We start from the raw sequence: 22,881 nt of genomic DNA on the forward strand, positions 1-22,881 counted from the left end.
GCACATAATTTAAAATTCACTGAAAGCCTGTGGGTATTACCAGGGTATTACCCTTTTTAGGGCAAGAATTTTTAAAATTTAAGGTGATTGAATTGAGAAAGTGCTTACAACTTCTTGTAATTAACTTCTTCTTGGAAAAATAGCTGTTTTTGAGGCATAAATACTTTTAAATGTGTTGTTTTAGCTGAGTAGTAATTTCCAGCCAGAGAGTATTTAGCAAATGAGCTTTAGTGGCAGGTTTAAAGAATATTTCTTCTGGGAGCTGATGCATATACATCTTTTCTCCATTTGTGTCTCAAGAGAACATAGAACAAATGCATTTTCTCTTGGTTTATCGAAGAAATTGGGGTAAACTACACAATTTTCTTAAGGATAAATGTCAAAAAGAAAAAACTGAAGTATACTTCCAAGCAAAATTTATTAGGTGTCTATTCAAGAAAAACACAATGACCTTGGCTTGTAAGAATTCAAAGTCAATTACCTGAAAGCCAGGTACGAATATTTTTTTCTTTTAAAATCAGATACAGAGAGTAGAAACAGTAATTTTTCTTAAATATGACAGGCAACAGATATTGAAATCTTTTCTCATAAATGGCATCAAAGGTAATTATTCATTTATCAGCAAAGCTGCATGCAGTTGACTTAATTTCAAACCCAAAGCCTTTAAGATATAAAGCTGGTTGTGAACTTGACAGTTACCAAGGTAGGCTACTCAAAGATGTTTCTTTACCTTCTTACTAATGAAACTCCTCTGTAATCAGTACACTTCAGTTTGGCTGCTAAGATCTTTTAAGTCCATAAACTTTTGCATAAATGCTATCTTACAGAATTGCACAATCAAGGCGTGCTTGTGATCTGTGGGATATGTAAAGGATAATCTGTTGGAAAGTGTTTTAGCTTAGTTTAAAGTGAAAGATAAAGACCAAATTAAGAAATTCCCATTGTCTTGACAACTAAATAATCTGTACAAAAAAAAGAGCAAACATATGTACAAAATTCTAGAGTCTACATACATTGTGAAAAGATCAACCACTGTCCACAGAAGAAAGCCATAAAAAGTTTTATCTATAAGGTGCTCAAGATCCAAATATGAATAGTTCTTATGCAAAGTCATAAGAAATACAAAGCTAGTTCTCAAAGTAGGTGTAATTCAGGCACTGCTAACCACATTAAATCTTTCAGGTCCCAAAGCCATTTTGTAAATTTCTACTTCAGGGCAGAAAATATAACCTGAATGATTTAACATTGCTTCTAAAAAGTGCCTCATGGATTCCAAGGAAATATTTTACACACACCAGGAAAATCAGGCTCAACATATTCCTGTCCTCAAATGTTGCCAGGATTCTGAGTTCCATAGAAGAAAAATAACTATTGTAGTAAAAATAATTGTATTGATCATAATCCTTGCTAAAACCAGCCTTAATACTTGTGATGCTTCTGAAGTACTCTATTTCTATAAAATCACGTGTGGGATTCCTTTACATTTCCATAAAATGTACAACATACCATATGGATTGTCTGTTCTTGCACAATCTCAAATGTATGTGTGTGCACACAGTGAAAGCTTACTTATGAATATTGCTTACAGATACTTTCAAGTGTCTACGTTAGAATAATTCTTTGCACCTCTCACTAACACTGCTTTTATTAAAATTTTACCAGATAAATAAAACACTAAGAGCTCATTGTTCATGATGCTGATTATTACATTTTAATATAAAATAGCAATGCAACTTTACAACACAATAGGTTTTTGTTTTTTGTTTTTTGTTTTTTTGTAGTCTAGCTAAACCTCTTATACTCTCATGATTATTACCAAAGGCTCTTATTCACTTACGGTTTGCACTTCTAAAAAGTACAGAAAAAAAAACTGCAGGAAAAGACTCCTATTTGAAAACCCACATTCAATCAACAAAATCACACTCATCCGAATTAACTTTCCTACGCTTGCTTTAGATTTTGTAATCACTGTGCGTATTACAATATATAAGTGCAGGCAAACAATAGCCGAAGTACAGTTTTCATGTCGTGTAAACCAGGACACTAGGCAAATTCGTGAAAGGAAAATATACTGCCAAGCTAAGAATGTGAAAATGCAAACCACAGCATTTAGGAATAAACAATCTCTGGTTGCCTGAGGGGAGAACGTCGTTGAAAGTGGACTAAAGAGATTCTTCAGATATTTCCTTTTTTTTTTTTTTTTTTGCCTCAAATACTTAACCCTTTCTAACTATAATGCTTTTCTTTCTGATCTCGCATAGCGACTTTTCAAAGTTTAGAGCAGAAATCAGGAATATGCACGTTCACACGGAAGCAAGTCTCCAGCCTCCCCCGGGCTCGGCAGCGGCGCTCCCTTTGCTGGTGGTTTGGAGGCAGGTAGAGATGGTGAGGGGTGGGTGACTTCCACAGGAGACTGGAAGGCAGGACAGCGGGAGGCCTGAGGGGCTCTTTCGGGCAAGGTTATGCAGATGTGGTGCTGAAATGCGGCATAAAAAGGAGGGAGAGTGATTCACAGCCTCTTGACATAGTTTCCGGGAAAAGTACCAAAGAATTTGGTTCTTCTTGAGGTTCCTGAAAATAGAAGCAATCAATGAAATGAGCAACAATGAAATATCAGTTTATATATGTGGGCTTGAAAACTCTTCAATTTCGAGAGCCTTCACGAAGAAAGCAAGCCTTGTGGGCTTTGGAAAAGGAAGAAAGCTCACATTAAGACCCTAGGAAGACTAAGGGAGCAGTTTTCTCTGTACTGCCTGATGCCTTCATTGCCTCTCAAGCTTAAAAGCTGCCCTCCCAGACACAACCAGGCTAAACAGAAAAGCTCAGCCTCTCAGCCCGAAGGGAAAGACCATCCTGCTGAGGAGGTGGGTTTTTAACGTAATGATATTAAGCGGGACGATGTTCCATCGCCAAGGCTGCTAGACAAGAATGAGGACCAGAAAGCTCTCGGGAAGAGATGTTGTCAAGTACAATCTGAATCAAGTCGAGCTGAGCAGTGGAGCTCAACAGCAGGGCTCATGAGCAAGGGGTCTGTCCCACCCCTCTTCAACAGGGTGTATGTGTCCCATTGTATGATCTTGTCTCAAATGTTTTCTCAGAAGAGCTCTAGTCTTCCTTTTTTTTTTTTTAAAGCTTTATTTATTTTGAGAGAGAGAGAGAGTAAGAGAGTGCATAAGTGGGGGGAGGGGCAGAGGAAGAGGGAGGGAGAGAATCCTCAAGCAGACTCCCGCTGAGCAGGGAGCCTGATGTGGGTCTCAATGTCATGACCCTGAGATCATGATCTGAGCCGAAATCAAGTCAGCTGCTCAACCAACTGAGCCACCCAGGCACCTCCTATTGTTTTTTTAAGAAAGTAAGAATGGGGTTGTCTTTTAAGTGGTAAGAATGGAACTTCTCCCTACTTTTACTAAAAATTAAAATGAAGATGAATCATTGAACTTTAGGGTATTTAACATCAGACCTAGTATAAGTAGATGAATTGCTGACTTCATTTTGTTTTCTCCAATTAGATCCTCACTGCTGACACCTAACATTGCCCACTGAACAGAGTGTTAATACTTCTCATCTAGGAAACACTGTTGTTATGGTTCTTAGATCTCAGTCTTTCTGGTTGGTGCTATTCAAAGAAATTTTCTTCTCTCCATTGAATTGGAAATAAAACCAGCAGAAAATCACATATACCTGAAGCAGTAAAGAGTAAACCATATTAAAAATGCAATGCAGGGGTGCCTGGGTGAGTCAGTCAGTTAAGCGTCCGACTCTTGATCTCAGCTCAGGTCTTGATCTCAGAGCTGTGAGTTCAAGCCTCGTGTTGGGCTCCATGCTGGGAGTGGAGCCTACTTAAAAAAAATGCAGTGCAATGTTGCTTTGGGATTACGTGGTGCATATGTAATGTGTAGAAGATCAGAGGCATCATGAAATCAAAGAAAGCTTGACTATCACAAATGAGCAAATGCAAGCAAATTATAAAATGGCCAAAGGCATCTGAAAGGAAGTGTTCACATACCCACAAACCATCCATCGTCACACTTTTCCATCACATCAATGACATCACTTTCTCTGAGCTCCAGCTCATCTTCATTCCTAGGAGTATAGTTATACAGAGCCTGAAACCTTAAACAGGACAAATGGATGTGTTTAAAGACAAATCTTTACACCTTTGTGAAACTACAGAAGATTGTACATAGTCATTTTACTTTGAACATTTCTATCCTTATTAACATGTAAAATTAGATAGTGTAAGCCTTTAGTAAGCATGTAACATAAGTAGAAATATTTGGACTTTCATGGGGCTTAGACCCACTCTGATAGCATTTCAAAACTACAAGGAGGAATATTTGTTGTAATATCCACAAGTTGGATTAAAACATTTTGACATTTATAAATCAGACCTGTATTCCAATTGTCTAGTGATAGATATCATGAGGACATTAAATAATAGTACAGATTATAAAAGAAGTAATGTGTGCATTATTCAGCAATTAACAACGAGAAGGGATTATTGAAATAATTTTATATCAGAAAGAATTACTGATAGAGTGCTATCACTTTCCTTTCTCTGCCTGAATTCATGGAGAGCCTTTATTTTGGTGACATTGATCAGTAAAATCGAATTTGTGGTAATAAAATAGTATTTATTTTAATGCATATTAATGTGGACTGGCATTTTGGAAAGTGAAAACACAAATTCTAGCAGCTGCACAGCTCAGGAAGCATTTGATATGCAGGGAACATGAAAACTTCATATTACTACCAAAATATTACCAGTATCATGAGGGGGATTTAAAAAAATCAGTGAATTTGTTTTTGCTGGGTCTTCTAACAGTTATGTATTCTGCCAATATACGATAATAAGAACCGCATTTCAGGGCACTCTAGATTCTTTAAAGTCAAGTTTAGGAAGTAGATAATGTTGAATACTGCTGGGACAAGAATGATTTATTTCTAATTACTTCCTTCAGTCAGAAAATCACATTTTGGTGGAACAAAGCTTTCCTATCATTTGAACTCAAACATGTCATAAATCAGGGACATGGCTTCATTGGCTTTCCTCTCTGTCCATGAAATTTTTCAGATTGGGGGACCCAGATAAAGCTGACTTCTGGCAGGCGTTGGGCGCGGTGGTGGTTGTCTGGGAGAGAGCTGGTAAGGTGTGCTGCTTAACATCTCCTGGAATACGTTATCTACCCCGGCGGCACCAAACCCTGAGATCACACCCTGAGAGATTTCTTCCCCTGTTAATATTTTGTCCTCCCAGAAAATCTTTTCTGCCCCTTGTACTCTGTTGAAATTGGGCATCTGATGTCTTCTGTTGAGAAAGGATTCTGATTGTGGAGAAGGACAGAGAAAGGTAGGCAGATTCCCAGAGCAGTGGTTAAAAAAAAAAAAAAAAAAAGACAGGGAAGGGTTGAATACCAACACTGCTTAATTTGGGTGTTTGCATGGGGCCAGCCCTGATTGGAGTAGACAGATTATTTTGTTGTTTGCTTTAAGGATTTGATTTTGAGGCTGCTTAGGTGAAGGGATGGTATCTTTTGTATATTCATATGGAGAAAGTTGATTTCAACCTGGTCCCTTTTCTGACGTCACAGTCATTCCTGGGCTAATTCAGTGGATATACATTGAAGCTCTCACTTGGGGAAACACCCTAATTCTCTGATTGAGCTTTACAGACTTTGGCCTTCTTTCCCCCAGGCACTTGTCCAACCTCATATGGAGAAAGGCCTATTTAAGTCACCAAACCCCAGCTGCTTGAGGAATCTCAAGGTCCCAAGAGCTAAAAAAACCCCACCAAAATTGGCACAAACTCCTGCTTCACTTTGGTATGACAAAAGCCAGTGTGCTTGTCAAAATTTACTTACCATTCAGGTTTAATTATGCCACAAAAAAAAAAAGAAAGAAAAAATTGGGAGTTTCATGGAAACATAAACAAACCTTCCGGAAATCCGCCCCCCTCCGCCTCTGTTGGCTTTCAAAATCAGTGTTGCACGACAGGAAACACAGCCAAATTACAATTAAAATGCTATTTTGAAAGATGTATTGGTGAGATGAATGATGGTGGTGGGATCAGGATGCTTCAAAAAGAAATTTGTCTTTTAAATAAACAATGCTCAGCCAAGCTTGAAGCTCTCTCTATAAACTTGCAACTTTTCCTATGACATGGTTTATCACCATTCTGAATTGCAGCAACATTATAACATGATGTTCCTATTTGCACTCCAATCTAGTTTTTAAATGAAAGAGATTTAGTGACACCCCATAATCCCACTCATTGGGCTTGTAATCGGATAGAAATTTAGTACAGAATGTTTTCCAGTGTCCATAGCAGGGCCTTGAAAATGTGCCTTTTCCCACCTGTGAGCTCTGTGGTTGCATAAATACCCAAATGACCCCACGTAGAAGTATTAACTTTATAGGACATAAAAATGGTATAACATAATGTACCTATCAATTCATAACCTCCTTAACAGCTGCTTAAATACAATGTGTTGCTAATGCAATAGACCTGAACAGGCCTGGAATTTATTTTTTTTGGTGGTGTGTTCCTATCATCTGTATGAATAAGGAAACAAAGCAAAACTTTAGAATTACAAGTCTTATTTGATTTTCCCCCCCCAATTAAGTGAAGCTTTAAGTGATTCTTACTTCCAACCTGTTCTTTTCATAAGCTTTTCCCTGAGGAGCAAAGCTTTCTGGCTGTACTCGGTGAGAGGTTAGAGATAGTTTCTGAAGAGCATGCTGTTAGCTCAGTGCCAGGTCTCCGAGGAGTGAGGAGGGGGTCAGTGATGAGGAAGGCACCAGGCCCCACAGAAGGCCCTGCTGACTTGTTTCACCCCAGGTGAGCAGAATGTGGGCAGCAGGCTCCAGAGGGAGGCTCTGCTGGTGGTCAGGTTGGCCCGACAAGGTTTAGTTCCCTCCCTGCTCCTTCCCAGCGGTCTAGCTCCTGACTTACAGACTAGGCAGTGGGCAGTAGGAAGTAGATAGCCTCTGAACATCTGTCATGGGCAAAACGGAGCAGGAAAAGACACACACACACAAAGGGAATCTTAAAGACAATGTGTGACACCTTCCATTTAAATTGACTCATAGGTCAGAAAGGGGAGGGAATTTGAAAGTGTGGAAAAGCATTTAACTGAATGACAGTGAATGTCTTTAATACACTGCCATTTCCAAAGACCTTTGTAAGAATGTAACTCTGGAATTATGTTATTAACTTATCACTTCTGGTCTACTTTGACATTCTTCTGGTCTTCAAATAATGTGTACAATGTTAGGACATTTCTGTGTCTTTCAAGCTGTGGTTACTAGAATTTGCATGGTGAGTAGAGCAGAGAGGGAGGCAGATTCATAAATCTTGGGCATCACTGGGGCATTGGAAAGTTTTTCTGGTGTGTAAATCAGTCTTCTATACAAAGTCACGGGTTTCTTTTTAAAATGAACTTCTGCTCTCTGTTATGAAGGATGGAGACCATTGTAATTTCTCTTCATGGAAGAGCCTCATGTTAGTTACTTTGTTCTCTCTCACTTGCAAAGTTGTAACGGGCCTCTGTTTTGGTACATCAATTGTCTATTTTGTGGGTCAAAGTTAGTCTCGAACTTAGAAGATAAGAAGAATACTTACGGTTCCCCCCCACCTTGAATGTTTTCATGAGTAAACACAGGACGCTGTGGCTGAAATGAAATGATTTTCAATGTAATCAGTGTTTAAACTGGTACTAAGTAAAAGATAATTTGGTAATGGCATGGTACTTTTCTTGACATTTAATATTTCCTGTTGTAAAAAACAAAACAAAACAAAACAAAAAAACCCAAATAAAGGGGTTCTGCAGGATTAATATTCAAATATTTTGAAGGATGCTTTACATTAAATCAAAATAACCAAGGGTCAAATGTTTTGAATATATTTACAGTCTAATCTGCTCAAGCATTAAGGAAAAGTCAGGGTTTAGTCCCATTGATTTTTCAAAGGCCAGGAATATGGCAAGAACATAGACACCAAACCACTAGAATGAGAAGTCTGGACACCTTCATACAACCTTACTCTTCAGCGTTTTCTCAAACAAGCAGAAAATAGGCCACAGTTAGTCTAACAGCAAAGTATCCACATTCATTCTACTTTTTCTTCACAGACAACATTTTCACATACAGTACAGATGAAAATATAGATAGGCAGACATCCCATGCTACATTGGAATTAACACTCTCTGTTCTCAGTGTGGAGAAAACACATGCATTTTTAAAAAGAGAAAACAGAGAACTTTGAATAGAATGTAACAAACAATATCCAGGTAACATGTAACATTTTACCTTAGAAGAGAAATATTGGTAGAAATTCCCAGTGCACTGAACTCTCAAAAGAGTTTCCTTTCTTTTTAAACTAAGCATCAAGACCAGTATCTGTAATAGATACTTATAATATTGGAAATGACAAACCTTAGCATCCCATATATCCACATAAATATTGCAACGATTGAAAGTTAACATGTTTGTTGAATATGTAAACTCAACATCGTTTATACTGACTACCTAAATGTTACTATTTTAGGAAAAGAAATACATTACAATTCATTCACAACACATTTCAAAAGCATCCTCTTCTTCTTGATGACTACTGAATCAGTTGGTAGGTCCATGTCCTGAGAAATTAGGGCCAATTGCTGGGTCCCAGAGTTATGAATGGATTACTGACAGGCTGGGAATTATCCTCTACAAATTGTCCATAGAAATCCCCCTGGCCCAAGAATGGATGCAGAAATTTGGGGTTCCTTTCAGTCTGAGTCTATAATCTGCTCTCCTTCCTAAATTCTTTATCCGCTCCCTTCCATCCAAGCTGTCTATCTAGCATAAGACTAAGTACTTACTTTACTAAAACTTGAAGCATTCCATCTATTATTTGGAAGTTTACTCACACTATTCTTAGAAATTTCACTCAACAGTCTGCATGGAATATATAAAGTTAAGACTAAAGAGTGGATAAAAATTATTGGACACAAGCATGACTTAAGAGCACAATACTTCTTTAAGTCAATATAAAGTTACTAACAATGTATCTATTATTAAAATGATAAGATATATTATTTTAAGAATTATGAAGACTAAACCATTTTTCTAGCCATGTTAAGGCCATTTAATTCAATGTAAACATATTGAATAATTCTATAACTATTATATATAAGTAATAAATAGATGAATAAAAATAAATATATGTAAAATAAATACAAGTTATCCATAAGCCTGTGCCCTATTAGATTTCTTCAAATTCTCGTCTAATCATGTATACATAACTTTTATGCAGGAATAAGATATATGTATATCAACTACTATTAATATTTTATAATTTTCCAGTCTTCTTTTCTCAGTCTTCATTTTCATTTTAAATCACTGCAGAATCATATTCCCTCACATATGTGTAGATAGATTTTTTAGTTTTCTTAACCGTTCCTCCCTTTTGCTTTTGAAGTGAAGGTTGGTCTATCTAGCCTCTTTTCACTATCATGAGCAACAATGTTATAAACATTTTTATACAAAGAGTTATTTCCTTGCTTTGGACCATTCTTTAGGACACATTTCCAGGAGTTAAAATTTCTGGCCAAAGATTATACGTTCAAGCCACGTGATATTGAAAATGCTCATATTAGTCACTCAAAAAATATAAAAATGTGATTTAAAAAAATGGAAAATGCTGTATTTCGAAGCACATACCAGGACAGCTGCTTCTGTCTCGCGGAGGCATCATCGCACCATTTACAGCACAGTTATCAATAAGAAAATACGATCTGATTACCTGTTCTTATCTTCAGAGAAAAATGCTTTGTAAAACACATTTCATTGTGCTCTTTCTACGTGTTTAAATCATTCTAATATTTTTAAGTTGAGTAAAAGTTTGACTTTTCATCATGGCGTCCAAGGCTTGGTACAACTGGTGGGTCTAATTTCCTTGCTCTCTTGTGTTAAAATGTGAATATGACTTTTAAAAATCAAAGATTGTTCCTTGATACAAAACAACCTGCTCTGAAGGTCCATATAGTACCTTTTCATCGTCATCATTACAATTCTACCACTTTAATTCCTTTCATTTGACTCACGCCGTAAGTAATTTAAGTGAATCACCCCTTTGACAATTCTGAACGTTGGCCTGTTGCCAGAAGTATGTGGCTCCATTAATACCACAGGTGTCTACGTCTCAAGGAGTCGTGTTCCTGGGTGTGCCAGTCAGCAATGTCCTTGCTTTTATCAGTCATTCCCAATATCTTTCCTTTTCCTTTACAGCCTTTAGGAGAACCCCACCCCCCACCCTCCTCTCTGACTTACCAGGTCCCTACACTGTCCACATGCTCAGGCCAAGGTTTACCCCAGCCTTCATTGACACTATTATTATGGTGACTTCTAGAACTTTTCTAAAGTTACCTTAGCAGGAATCATATCCATGTGAATCTGAATAATTAGGAACCAGTTTTGAGGAAAGATGACTAGTTACAGTATTTGAATTAATTTATTTTAAATGTATTTGGTCAATAGATGAAAAGTAGCATTTGTAGCTATTCATGAGGGCACACTGTGTCTTTCTGGTGTTGTCATTGACAATGTAACTTTGGATATGCACCTCAGCTTCATTATCTCTAAAATTAAGGAACTGGACAAGACGGTGATTAGAATCTTGTCCCTTCAGAGAGTCCATGGGGGAACCCACATTTCCACAGGTATAATTCTTCCGTTATATATAGGTGCCATCGTCAACCATACCCCTCACTTGTCAGAGCCTTGTGACAGCTCACACTGGTCGCTTAATTCTCAAGTGTCCCAGTCATGTAAAAACAATCCTAGTGACCATTCAGCTTCATTTTTCAGATCAGGAAACCCAAACTCAAAGATCATTTCTTAGTATCACAAATAAGTAAAAAGAAGAAACAATTATAATTTTGACTGGCACTCTTTCTTGCATTACTCAGATGGAATAGATGGCTTAAGTTGGTTAAAATCAGCACCTTCATTTTGTCCTTTAGGCAAGGGTTTGTGTTCTATATGGATACTCAAGGAAATTATCTCAGGAGACTATCTTTTGCCTTCCCCCACTCTGGTGTTAGAACTCCAAGGGCAGAAACCTTGAGGAAAAGATCTGGACTGTATCAGCACTCTATTGCCCCCGAGTGGTTAGGAGTGACAGCAACATGCTAATATACCTCGGGACCGCTCTACAAAGTTCCTTCAGCCGGCATTCATTTTGGAAAGGTTATTTTACAAGACCACGGAGTGTTGTGGAATAGATATCCATCTTTTTTTCTGACTATGTACTTTCCTTCCCACATTTTAAGTTTTTGAGAAAGGATCACTTTTTAGCCACCAGTGTTTTGGGTCTGTGCTTACTTCTATTTTAACTCTGCTCATTACTCGTAACTTCTTAGCAGTTTTGTGATCAATATAGCATATACATTTGTGACATTCAGAGAGTCTTACGTGTGTCTGAAGAGTACAATAAAAATTAGAAAACCCAGTGAAGCACCATGTTGTTTTCATAGAATCCTATTTAACTTTTTTCCCTTGGTAATGTAGCAATCTTTTTTTTTTTCCCCCTCTCTCTTTTAGTGTAGTTATTTTCTAAGGTTATCAAAAGTGGATACAAATGAGACAAGTTTAAACACATGCTAATATTTAAAACCAGAACCAACCCACTGCTCATAAGGGGACTGGTCTGAAATATCCTAGAATCTCTGATTGTAGTAAAACATATACTTTCCTAGCTCAGATGGGGAGATGCGGTCTGTCCAGAACCCATCTATCTATCTGTGTTTCTGCAGAGGCATCTCTGGAGGATTAGCTATATTTAGTATTCAGTAATTCTTAAGTAAGAATTGACTGTCACCTTAAATACTAATGTGGAAGAATATTTGAAAGAGTTATAAGCACTTCTAGAGTTCTTCAATTTTTTTTCCAGAAAGTGTTAGTTGTAGTATTTGCCCACCAGAATTCGATAAAATTCTCCTAATAACAATCCCATGTTTATGTTTATAGTCTTATTTTTCCTTCTTAAATTATGACACACAACTTTGCATGAATCTAAAGAATATAGAATATCTATGTTCCACACAAACACATATAACTTATAAGTACATAATGTAAAAATCTGGCAAAGAAAAAACCTTGAGATAACCTAAAACACAGCATCTCATTGACCATGGGAAATCTATGGCTGGGCCATATTAATTGTGGAAAAATCTTCCTTTTTTGCTTTGGCTCTGGAAGGCCCTTCTGTGAGTAAGCCCAAGAATCTCTTCAAATCAACATTCCTCTTTCTCTATGGCAACCCAAATCTCTGCCTCAGAAACAAAGTGAGGTCTCATTATGCAAGCAAAAAGCACAAAAATGGCATAAACACAGAGATATCTACATTTTTTGAAAGTGGAAAAGGAAATTCTCTTTGCAGTCAATTGGTCCCTTAACAATTTGCAAACCATAGTCATGTAATAGACCAGGTAAGGTTAAACCAGGGTTTATCAAATAGAAATGGTGAAAAGACTGACTTTTGCAGAGACAGAAATCCCCAAATGCCTTGGCTGCCTTCCTCAGAACTGAGAGTACCATTTAGAACCCATTCATATGAAAATGCTTTTGATATTACAAAACTAAGGAGTTACAGGGAAAAGTAATTTCGCCTTTAAATTCAATCAGAGATGTCAAAAGCCTGGGAGTACCTGTAGTCCAGAGTACTGAAATATCCTTGAATCTCTGGTTTAGGCTTAAAAAGGACTGTGGAGCGAATGTAACACACATCACCAGAGCAACAAGATATTTTGCAACAAGTATCGTGGATTTAAGAAAAAAAGTCGAAGTAAACTGAATGCCACAGAAGCAAACATTACTGGAAGCGTGTGAGTCCAGTATATGATTAGCAACAGCTTTATTCTTTGCACTAAAAACGGTGACTGGAAGGAAAGCAGCGATTTACAGAGAACATGGAAGCATGAGACGGATGGAGAAGACAATATACACTACACCCTTATTTGTCAAATGAGAATCTCATTCTGTCTTTTTGGCGTTTGGAAAGCTTACACATACAGACATAAAAGGGAAACACGTTGCCCAAAGACAGGAGATGATTTTCGAGTTGATCTGATTTCACAGCTCATCATCAGTGGTCCCTGCATCACAGGGGTACTTCTAGCCCCAGTTTAGGGGCAAAACATAGCAATGACAACTAAGGAAGAACCAGCCTACTGAGGACAGGTGGCCAGGGTGCCTGGCGCAAGGCGGGGTGTTCTGACCCTACCCTGTAGGAACTGCTGAGCCCTCTGACAGGCGAGCCGCAGGGGGATCTCCTAGACATCACTGGGCTACGCGGAGGCTTACCCAAGACAAATATCTCGCTTTTTAAGTCAGCCTGGAAAAGCCATAAGAAGTTAGTTAGTTCTTGTCTTCATTCTATGGCCTTCAGGAGGAGCTTTCCTGTTTTGTTTTTTCATGCACACGCAGCATGCCAAACTCTTGAATAGTAGCAGAGCGGGGAGGGTTTACCAGTTAGCCTGAAGACAGCTCTTTTGGCTGCCCGCAGTTTTCACACCACAGGCAACAAGTGCTGCTTTCAGACGGAACTCAACAGGCAGAGCAGAGAGAGACTTACGGAGAGAAGTTGCATCAAGAAGATGTTTGAGTGCAATGTCAATTGCTAAGAACACACACAAGAACTTGTGTGTCTTTAATAGAACGTTTAACAACGGCGTTCAAGACAGCCTCAGATCTGACCTCTTTTCTTTGTGCTTATTTGAATAGATGCAAGGTAAGATAGAAATTTCTCTTAAACCCATCGAGTTTCATAAAAAGTCTCAATCATTGGTCAGGGGCACAGTTACTAAAAAACACATAAGGAGAAACCATGGCTTTTCTGGAAAAAAATGGTAAAATATCATTAAAATACTATTATAATAGTTAGGAATATTGTCCTAACTCCACATTGTGACTATTTTGGCCTACTTTCAAAATAAGATTTTTAATATGACAGTGAATCAACTAACCTTTCTTGTGTGAGGATGCTTTATTTTCTTTCCACAGGAGTGGACAAGATCTACTACTTGTCCAAAGTGCTAGACAAGTATTTGATTTGCTTATGGGAACTTCAGCAGGACTTTTTAAAAAAAGCGTGTGGTTTTCTTAACTCTTATTGAGGAACGTTTTTATAATAATTAGTAATGATTGACCTCAAATCTGCAGTCTTTAGGTATGAGATACATTAAGTATTTTTCTTAAAAGGTATGGCAGAGAATGCTTGATGTTCTCCAGTATCTGTTCTCTTCTTTGTCCGTCCTCTGTAGTAGAATCCTGAGAGGCACATGGACATTCTGAATAAAGTCTATTTCTCAACCTTCCTTGTATCGAGATGTGCTCATGTGATAAGTTCTGACAGATGGGATATATGCAGTAGGAAGGGACTGCTGGAGCTGGTGCAGCCACTTTGGACCATGCAGTGGAAGCTTCTTGTTGAGGAAGATGATGTGCTAAAATAAAATGGAATCTCCTGGGTTTCCGGATGACTGTGGAGCCACATACCAGCCCTAGATGCCCTACATTTATGCATAAGAGAAATATACTCGTACGTTGTTTAAGCTATAATTATTTTGAGTTTTCTGTCGTGGTAGCTGCCCCAATCTCGACTAATATAGGGGTTCTATGAACATTAAGGCTCATGGAGAAAAAACATTTAGCTGTTGGGATGATGTGGATAAACAGCTGGAAAGATCATTTGGACATATTAGGAAGAATCAGTGCTTGATTCCATGTTGGAAACTGTGCTCAAGGGGATTACTTTTGATGGGATGGTTTTAGAGTGAGGAGATTCCTTAGGGGCCCACAATAACTGAGTTTCTTGGAAGAAACCCAAAGAAGAATCTTTCTATCTCTTCATAAAGAGCTTACATTGCAATTTGAGTCCACATGCCATAAATCTCTTAGCTGGAAGGGGAAGTTCAGCTTATAGAAGAATAGAGAATTATGATAATTTTTAGTATGAAAAACCATTATTAAAAAAAAGATGCTCAAAATATCGGATTCTGATTTATATATCACTCATAATTTATATGTACATTTCAGTTCTGTCATCTATAAAGTGTTGGTGAATTTTACTTTTAGGAAAGATTTTGGATTGTATGTGAAAGATTTACGTTGTCTCAGAAAATACTTTAAAAGAATACAATTGCATTAAATTAGTGTGCGTTAAGTAAAATAATGGTTGATGGGGTTGATAAAAGTATTGTAATGATTTCATGCATACTATACTATACCTACTAAAACATTATTAAAATTTGATTTTGTCTTTGCTTTTAGTGCAGGGTTACTTTCTTTGTAACGAGCATAACTCATAACATTCTTGAAATGGAAGAAATAGGCAGCCTTCTTAGAGGACTCAAGCCCGCACAGTTTATCAGTGTCAGATGTGGGGTTAAATTATAATAATGGCCTAACCTTTGCTGCTGATTCAATTTGCATCTATATTTATAAGCACAGATAACTTCAACTTATATTCTTCCTATGAATAGAAAAGGTTTTCAGCAAGCTCAGTGGGGTATTTAAAATGCTCATTTGCTCTCGAGTAAGATAAAATAGAGAAAAAACTCTTCATTTTTCTGGAGTAGGTTATTTGATGTAGTTATGAAAGTATTCTTTGAAAACATCGTTACTGTGAATACCTCCATTCTCTCATACCATTCTGCAAACAACTGAAACCTAATGTGTGTATGAGATTGAGCTTGGTTCTTGCAGGAGAATAAACCTGTGTAAATCCTGGTTTTGTCCTTGATACTACAATGGCGAGATCTTCATCTCTCTAAATTAGAGAAGTTCATGGGGCACCTGTGTGGCTCAGTCATTTAAGCACCTGCCTTCAGCTCAGGTCATGATCTCAGCGTCCTGGGATCGAGCCCCGCATTGCGCTCCCTGCTCCGCAGAGAGCCTGCTTCTCCCTCTCTCACTCCTCCTGCTTGTGTTCCCTCTCTCGCTGTGTCTCTGTCAAATAAATAAATAAAATCTTAAAAAAATAAATTAGAGAAGTCCAATTCTAAAGTTGCTTTGCCATGTGTTGACTAAGCTTAAGTGCTAAAGAACAAGTAAGGGAAAGGCAAGGAATAAATACTTTGGCCTTAAAAAGAAAACCAGAGAAAGAGTGGGGGAAAGGCAAATGCTTAGTCTTAGATATTATCTAAAGTGTTATTATTATTTTTAAAATTTCCTAATTATTTCATGCCGACCAAAATGAAACCTCGAAGGTCAAAGAGCATCTAGTCTTTACAGTATTCCATTTTCTAAAAAATTCCTCTCATAGGTAAAATGAATTCACGTTACTGGACTATTTGGGTGGATGGAGTCAGTGATGGGAGTTTGCAGTACTGTGCAGATGACATTTCTTGGGAGTTGGGGGTTGGTACTTCTTAGCACAGAAACTGGATTCTACCAAAACCTTTGTGTTTTCACTTAACTGCAGAGGCTCCCATTTCAAGTTCCAAAGACTGAATGTGAGGATGGGTTATTATTTGAAGTCTATCACCTTTTGTCTAAAGGAAGAGATTTCAGGATCATTCTGATTGCAGAAGCAGAACTTTGCTGTGATGGATTCATTTTATGCCGCAGTTGTCGTTAAATCCCTTTCCAGAGCCAGCCATTAATTTCGTTGGAAGTCTTTTTACATGGTATCCTTACGGAGAGTTAAAAACCAGCAGGGCTGCCAGGCTGCAAGACTCAGAGTTGAGTGCTTTGTGAACTGTTAACAGAAGAAAGCGTCATTCCCGCAATTCTCATTAATTTATTTCAGTTTTGTGGAAGAAGGAGGCTCAAGACAGTGCCAAAGATCATCCTGCCCTCAGGCTCTGCTGACCCCGCTGATGGGCAGGACACATGGGAGGCAATGAGCCCACTGAGGATGGCAGGCACAAAGTTGATGTCTTTGAATGGGATGGTTCTCCAAAAAAAATACATTTTCGTTTGCTTTGCTCCTCAGTCTGGATATCGCTGCTGTGTAAGTGTATCTTATAAAGGTTTGGACAGAGGCCATGCCAATGATGTTAAAAGTTAGCAACCAATATTTCCATGGCTTTTTAGAACTTGTAAGATGGCACAAATCTAAATACATCTAATTAACAAAATTCATTTAAAGACATGCAATAAATCACACTCAAGATGCAATTACCTTTAATTTTGGTGAATTTATCTCCTGTTGGTAAGGGTATTTAGGGAGGAGGGGAGGTGAGTAGGGCTGGGGATTCTGAGAAAATGTTGAGGCCAGGTCAGAGACAGAGGCCAAGGGAGAATGAAAAGGGAGGGAGGGAAGGAGACAGCTGGGAAAAGGTGTAGACGTTCGATCTCCCGGAGAAAGTGAAGGCGGCTTAAAGATTGAGGAAAGACAAGATGTGGTTACGGCTTGTGCCAGACGAGGTTACCTGGTCTTCAGAGAATATCCCCCAACCTCAAATAATGTTAACGTTACCAAATGCCCTGGCAAGTGACATTTGACAAATTCTTGCTTGAAAAGCACTAACTTTTTCTTGTGAATTTGACTCAGAATTCCCATTGGGTGGGATCATTTTTCTGAGGTGGGTGGCTGGAGACAGGAACCCCCAGATTCTACAACTTTATATTTACAGGATGGCTCCTTCTAAACATGAGGGAAAAACAATGAAAAGCGATGACTCTTTGTAACCTGCTGGTAAAGTAGATCACGATTTCTAGAGAGTTTGTTGCAAAGCTAGGGGAGCGGGGAGCGATGACGTGTGCCTGTGGGGGGTGTGCGTGTGGGTACGTGGTGGGAACCGCTGTGAAACCCCCCACACCACCTGGCCCAGGAGCTGCTGGCAACAGGCTCCTGGGAACCAAGCCACATATCTAATCGAGCCTTACAATTGACTGGAGGGAAAATGAATTATTTAAAACGAAGCAGGGGAAATCAGAGGGGGAGACGAACCATGAGAGACTATGGACTCTGAGAAACAAACTGAGGGTTCTAGAGGGGAGGGGGGTAGGGGGAGGGGTTAGCCCGGTGATGAGTATTAAAGAGGGCACGGTCTGCATGGAGCACTGGGTGTTATACGCAAACAATGAATCATGAAACACTACATCAAAAACTAATGACGTAATGTATGGTGATTAACATAACGGAATAAAATTAAATTAAATTAAAAAAATAAATAAATAACTGACTTAGAAACATGTTTGGCTTTCTGTAATGAATGATCTCTTGTATTCAATAGTGTGTTTATTTTACGCAAGTACAGGCGTGGCTGGGTTCTTTGTTCAGGTGACCTTTTCTCTCCTGGTTGAGGAACTGAGCCAAGCCTCAGGGTTTTGTGGGTGTCCAGGGGCCTCGTGGGCACTGATCATTATTTAAGCCCAAGAACACCCCATAGTATAGGCCACGTGCCTCTGTATGTGTTACTGGTAAGGTCATCATAGAAAACTAGGGGATTTTGAAATTAAGATGTTTAAATAGAGGATCCGTGGGGGGCAGTGACTTGCATAGTAACATGATACAAAACATTCCTTTTTGTTTCGTAATTTCAGTATTTGTCAGTAATCACATTTTCTTTTTAGTTTACAGGTGGCATATCTGAGAGATCAAGGTTTGTTTTTGTTTTAAGAAAAAAATTTACAGGCTAAAGATTTAGGGTATTTTCCCTCTTTACTAATTAAAATCATTGCCCAAGATTCTTTGTTTGTAAGATGAAAATGCATTAGTAGTCTTAAGTAGCCACCACCTAGAAGAAATAACTCTCTTCAGAGAGTTAAAAGAGCATGGAGTACTTTTTTGTTTTCCCTCTCTCTCTCTCTCTCTCTCTCGCTCCTTTTTTTGCAAACTGAATTGGACTCATCTCTTTGTATCAATTTCCTCATCTCTAAAGTGGGGCTAATAATATAACCCATCTCATTGGGTTATGAAAAGTAAAGATGAAGGGTTCTTAGAATAGGGTTTGGTAGTAAGAGCTCAACTATGTGGCTATCATTATTAATAACAAAAAATCAGGAAGACTATACACTACAGACTGTTCTAATATGAATTTATAGTCATAAGTAAATAATGGAATTATATCATATATTTACATCGTCTTACTGGAATTTGGTGTGTGTGTACCCATTCCTCCACCCCCAACTTACGTAGTGCTTATGTTTCTTAAGAGGAAGCCTTCTAGGGCAATGCTCAAATTGATGTTTATTAATGTGATTAACTGTACTATCTAGATATAGTAAGACCGGTTAGTTCTTCAGTAATTAGGCAAGATTAAAATACCTCATTACTGGCCTTCGCTGCATTGCGGTCTTCCTTAGGGGTCCTAGGGTCTGTGGGGGTGGCTATGGGATATTTTAAGCGCACAGGTTTCTTCTCCTCTTCCTCCTCTTCGATGTGCAGGCTTGCTGTCACCTCTGGGCCATCGTGGGCACACGACAGAGCATCTGGTTCTTGAGATTCTGGCCCTCTTCGGATGCCTGACGTAAACCCCTCACACATATCCTCATCTTCCTCTCCAATGACAGGGAGACTTTTGGGCAAGGGACCCATATTAGTGTGTGCGGAGGCCACTAACTGATCACCTAGGACTTCAGGTACTTTCTTGGGGCCTCCAAAGCCCTTTCCCATTTTTGTCAACTCCGCAAACTTGTTCTGAGTTGTCTTTCTGGGATCTTGCAGTGGTGTTGTCTCAGAAGGCTGGACTGCAGCTGAGGTCACCCCTGAGCGCGGGACAGGTAGCAGAGAGGAAGCGGACTTGGCAGGTACAGAAGCTGGAGGCAACGAGAGGGGTACTGAGGGCTCCTCCTTAATTTCAAGGATGATCTCCTCTAGGATATTTGGTTTGGCTGGGTCAGCTGCTACGGTTAAAGCAACAAGCTTCCCTAATTCATCCAAGAAGTTGTCCAGAAAAGGAGGTGGCGTTGGGGTCAAAGGATTTGCCGGTGGACACGTGGCTGTCAGGGACAGCCACCCCTGGGCTGTTTTATCTGAGCCAGGTGAAGCTTTGTGCATGGGAGGAGGGGCTGGTTCACTGGAAGCCAACTTAGAAATGAGCAGGGATTATGGAGTTAAAAAAGAAACTGAGAAAATAATAATAATACATCAAAACACAGAGACAGAGAAATGCAGGAAAGGTATGGTCATACATATAAAAATATTTTATGCTATGGTCTCGACTTGAAGATATTTTGCTGACTTTAAATAAAATCATTAGCATGTTAACTATAAGGTTATCTGAACACTGAAACTCTCCTAGTATTTGGAAGGGGTCTTAGATGTCAGGATAAGATAAAGCTATCAGAGAGATTATAAGGTCACACAGTGAAACCGTAAGTGATTTTATTAATAGATTAGCTCTTTTAAACTAGATACTGACTTAGGATGCAGGCCTCTGAAATAATGTTACTGTAAAATTCTTATTCCTTGAATTTGTTTAGTGTTCTTTCTTCCTGTAATCGTACCAAATCTTTTGAACTTCCATAATTTTCTCACTTATGTTTGCCAAATCTTTTGAACTTCCATAATTTTCTCACTTATGTTTCTCACTTATGTCTGAACTTCCATAATTTTCTCACTCACATCTATTTTGCAATGTATAACATTAACACATTTCCAAATGAATAAATTCTGAAAAATATTTTTCAAGAACAGAAACTCAGGATCAGAACACAACTTAACTTACGTTAACTTCTACTTCAAAGTTTAAAAAGTCCAAGGTAAATGTTTACATAGAAAGGGAACATATGATTTTAATGGGAGTAAACTTCTGCTAGGACTCCCATTCCTTTACGTAAACCTGTGGAGTATAATTTATGAAACTTAATCTCCTGAAGCAAAAATACTGTGTATCTTAATATTATCACTATATCTTGGATATATTGAACAAAACAGAATTTTAGTGGAAATTCCTTAAAAGTAGTTTTAGAAGTGCTGCCTAGGAATATTCTAAGACATTTATCTATTGTTGCCGAACTAGAAAGAATGCTACATGCTAGATATATGAAGGCCTTGAGAGTCTGGTGGATGGCATTTTATTTTCATTCTCTCCAGGTAGATGGTTTGGGTTTGGAAGGAAAAAAATCTTAAAGGAAGATTTTTGGAGATGCATTTTCTAGTTGGTTGTTTAGGATGAGACTTCACTCACGCACTCAGCACTCTTAGTCCTAGGGTCACTTAACTTTTGACTTCTGTGTCCTATAATAGGAATGGGGCATTAATAGAATTTATTTAGCTATTCTTTTTAAAAAAGGAAATATGATGTCCTGTCATCATGGGGTGGGATAAATGAGGCAAAGAGTTACAAAGCTCATGGGAGCATTCTAGTGGAAGATTTAGGACTAAAGGCTGCCGAGCACCTGATATAGAGTAATACTATACATGTGGTCTGTTACTAGATAGATAGCCTCTCCTAGCTGGCCTGTCTATGTTCAATTTTTAATAAGCCAGAAATTACCTAAGTCTCCTTTGATAGGCTAGAGAAGTTCTCTTATTGGCCAGTGTTCTAGTTTATGCTCTTTGTTATATAACACCGTAAGAGACTTTTCACTTTCATTTTCTGTCATGGTCAGGAATATTATGTGGATGAGGAAGAAAGACCTTTAAGTCCTACTACTGTCATGATTACCACTATCTACTATCACTGTTACTACCTGCTCCGATTATCACCGTGGTCGACAATATGCATGTCAACAGGTTCAAAGTGCTTAGTTTTACAAGGGACTTAGTTCAGCTAATGGTGAGATTAAGTATCTGAGTTACCTATATAACATAAATATACCTATAATACAAAAATCATATAATTACCTTTTCTCCCTAAAGCATTAGAGTTGGACTCGACTACACTAAAAACAGAAATAATATCAACTAACATTTGAATCTCCCTTAAAATATAGTATGTTGTGACTTGAGTGTGTCAAAGAGTGATTCATGAGTCAATGAGTTCCTTCCTCTCTTTGCAAATATCAGTTAGAAACTAGGATATATAACACTATAGTTCTTTTTTCTGAAAATGGTCCAGTTCAACACTACTGAGAAGTTTCCTTCATTAAGCCAGTGATATCATAGAATAGATTACCAGATGGGATGAAACCATTAAGTGTTTTTTTTTTCAAATTATAGACATGAGCTTTTCAACATATTTTCTTCCCAGCAGTGAGAATAAAACACTAATTAGTTATTAGTGAAATTTCTCTATTTATAAAATGTAAAATCTGGTGTTCTAAGAAAAAACTTAGGAAACTGAAAATACATTTAAATCATATTCACAATCAAGATTAAAATGCTGTGATCTATAATATTACATTGCCAGAATTAATTAGGACATTATGGAAGAATTTCTTACATGTTAAATAAGGCTTTGTAGATACATGCTTATTCTTTCTTATAAAATTTTATTTGGAGGTATGGTCCTTTTGAAATTTAGCTGGTCGCTCTTTTGAGATGACTGAATGGTAATTAAAACAAATATATAGGTGAAGAATTCTGATCTTTTCTTTTATATCAGTAGGAACTATTGAAGGAAGGATGTTGATCTCTAAAACTAAGCTCTGGTAGTGAAGTAAACACACTAAAGAAGCTTCTGGAAAACTTTATAATCAATCAGACAAAATCGGATGGTACCAAACTGCTCTATTATCAAATGATAAAGGATTGAGGTCAATTACCCTGCAACTGAAACCTAGTCTTCAAAGAGAAGTAGAATAAATTAAAAAAATGCCCTTTAAAAAAAAATGCTTCTCTTGAGAGAGTAGACTCTTTGATCATTTACATATGTAAACTCCTTCTAGGCTCATTTTCAAGGAGTAGTTTGGGTCACCAGGGATGCCTTCTTACACTGGGACATGAAATGACTTCACACTTCGATAACGTCTGATAATGATGTCATTCTGCCACCTCTAAATGGT

The 22,881-nt window shown here is 38.1% G+C and overlaps 1 protein-coding gene across 4 annotated transcripts in view; it reads right to left on the minus strand.

Annotated features, from left to right (window-relative positions):
- Positions 1-399: 399 nt before the first annotated feature.
- The window catches only part of SORBS2 (sorbin and SH3 domain containing 2), a 162,607-nt gene continuing 140,125 nt past the window's right edge, over positions 400-22,881 (minus strand). For all 4 annotated transcript variants that reach the window (XM_081807635.1, XM_081807642.1, XM_081807656.1 and 1 more), the window contains 3 exons: positions 7,622-7,671; positions 4,007-4,113; positions 400-2,571 (listed from right to left, as the gene is read on the minus strand). In XM_081807635.1, the coding sequence (XP_081663761.1) occupies positions 2,510-2,571; positions 4,007-4,113; positions 7,622-7,671 (219 nt within the window). In that variant the 3' untranslated portion in view covers positions 400-2,509. The remainder of the gene's footprint in view (positions 2,572-4,006; positions 4,114-7,621; positions 7,672-22,881) is intronic.

Source organism: Leptonychotes weddellii, chromosome 2 (assembly GCF_054177405.1).
Source record: "Leptonychotes weddellii isolate Sample4059 chromosome 2, ASM5417740v2, whole genome shotgun sequence".
Lineage (NCBI taxonomy): Eukaryota > Metazoa > Chordata > Mammalia > Carnivora > Phocidae > Leptonychotes > Leptonychotes weddellii.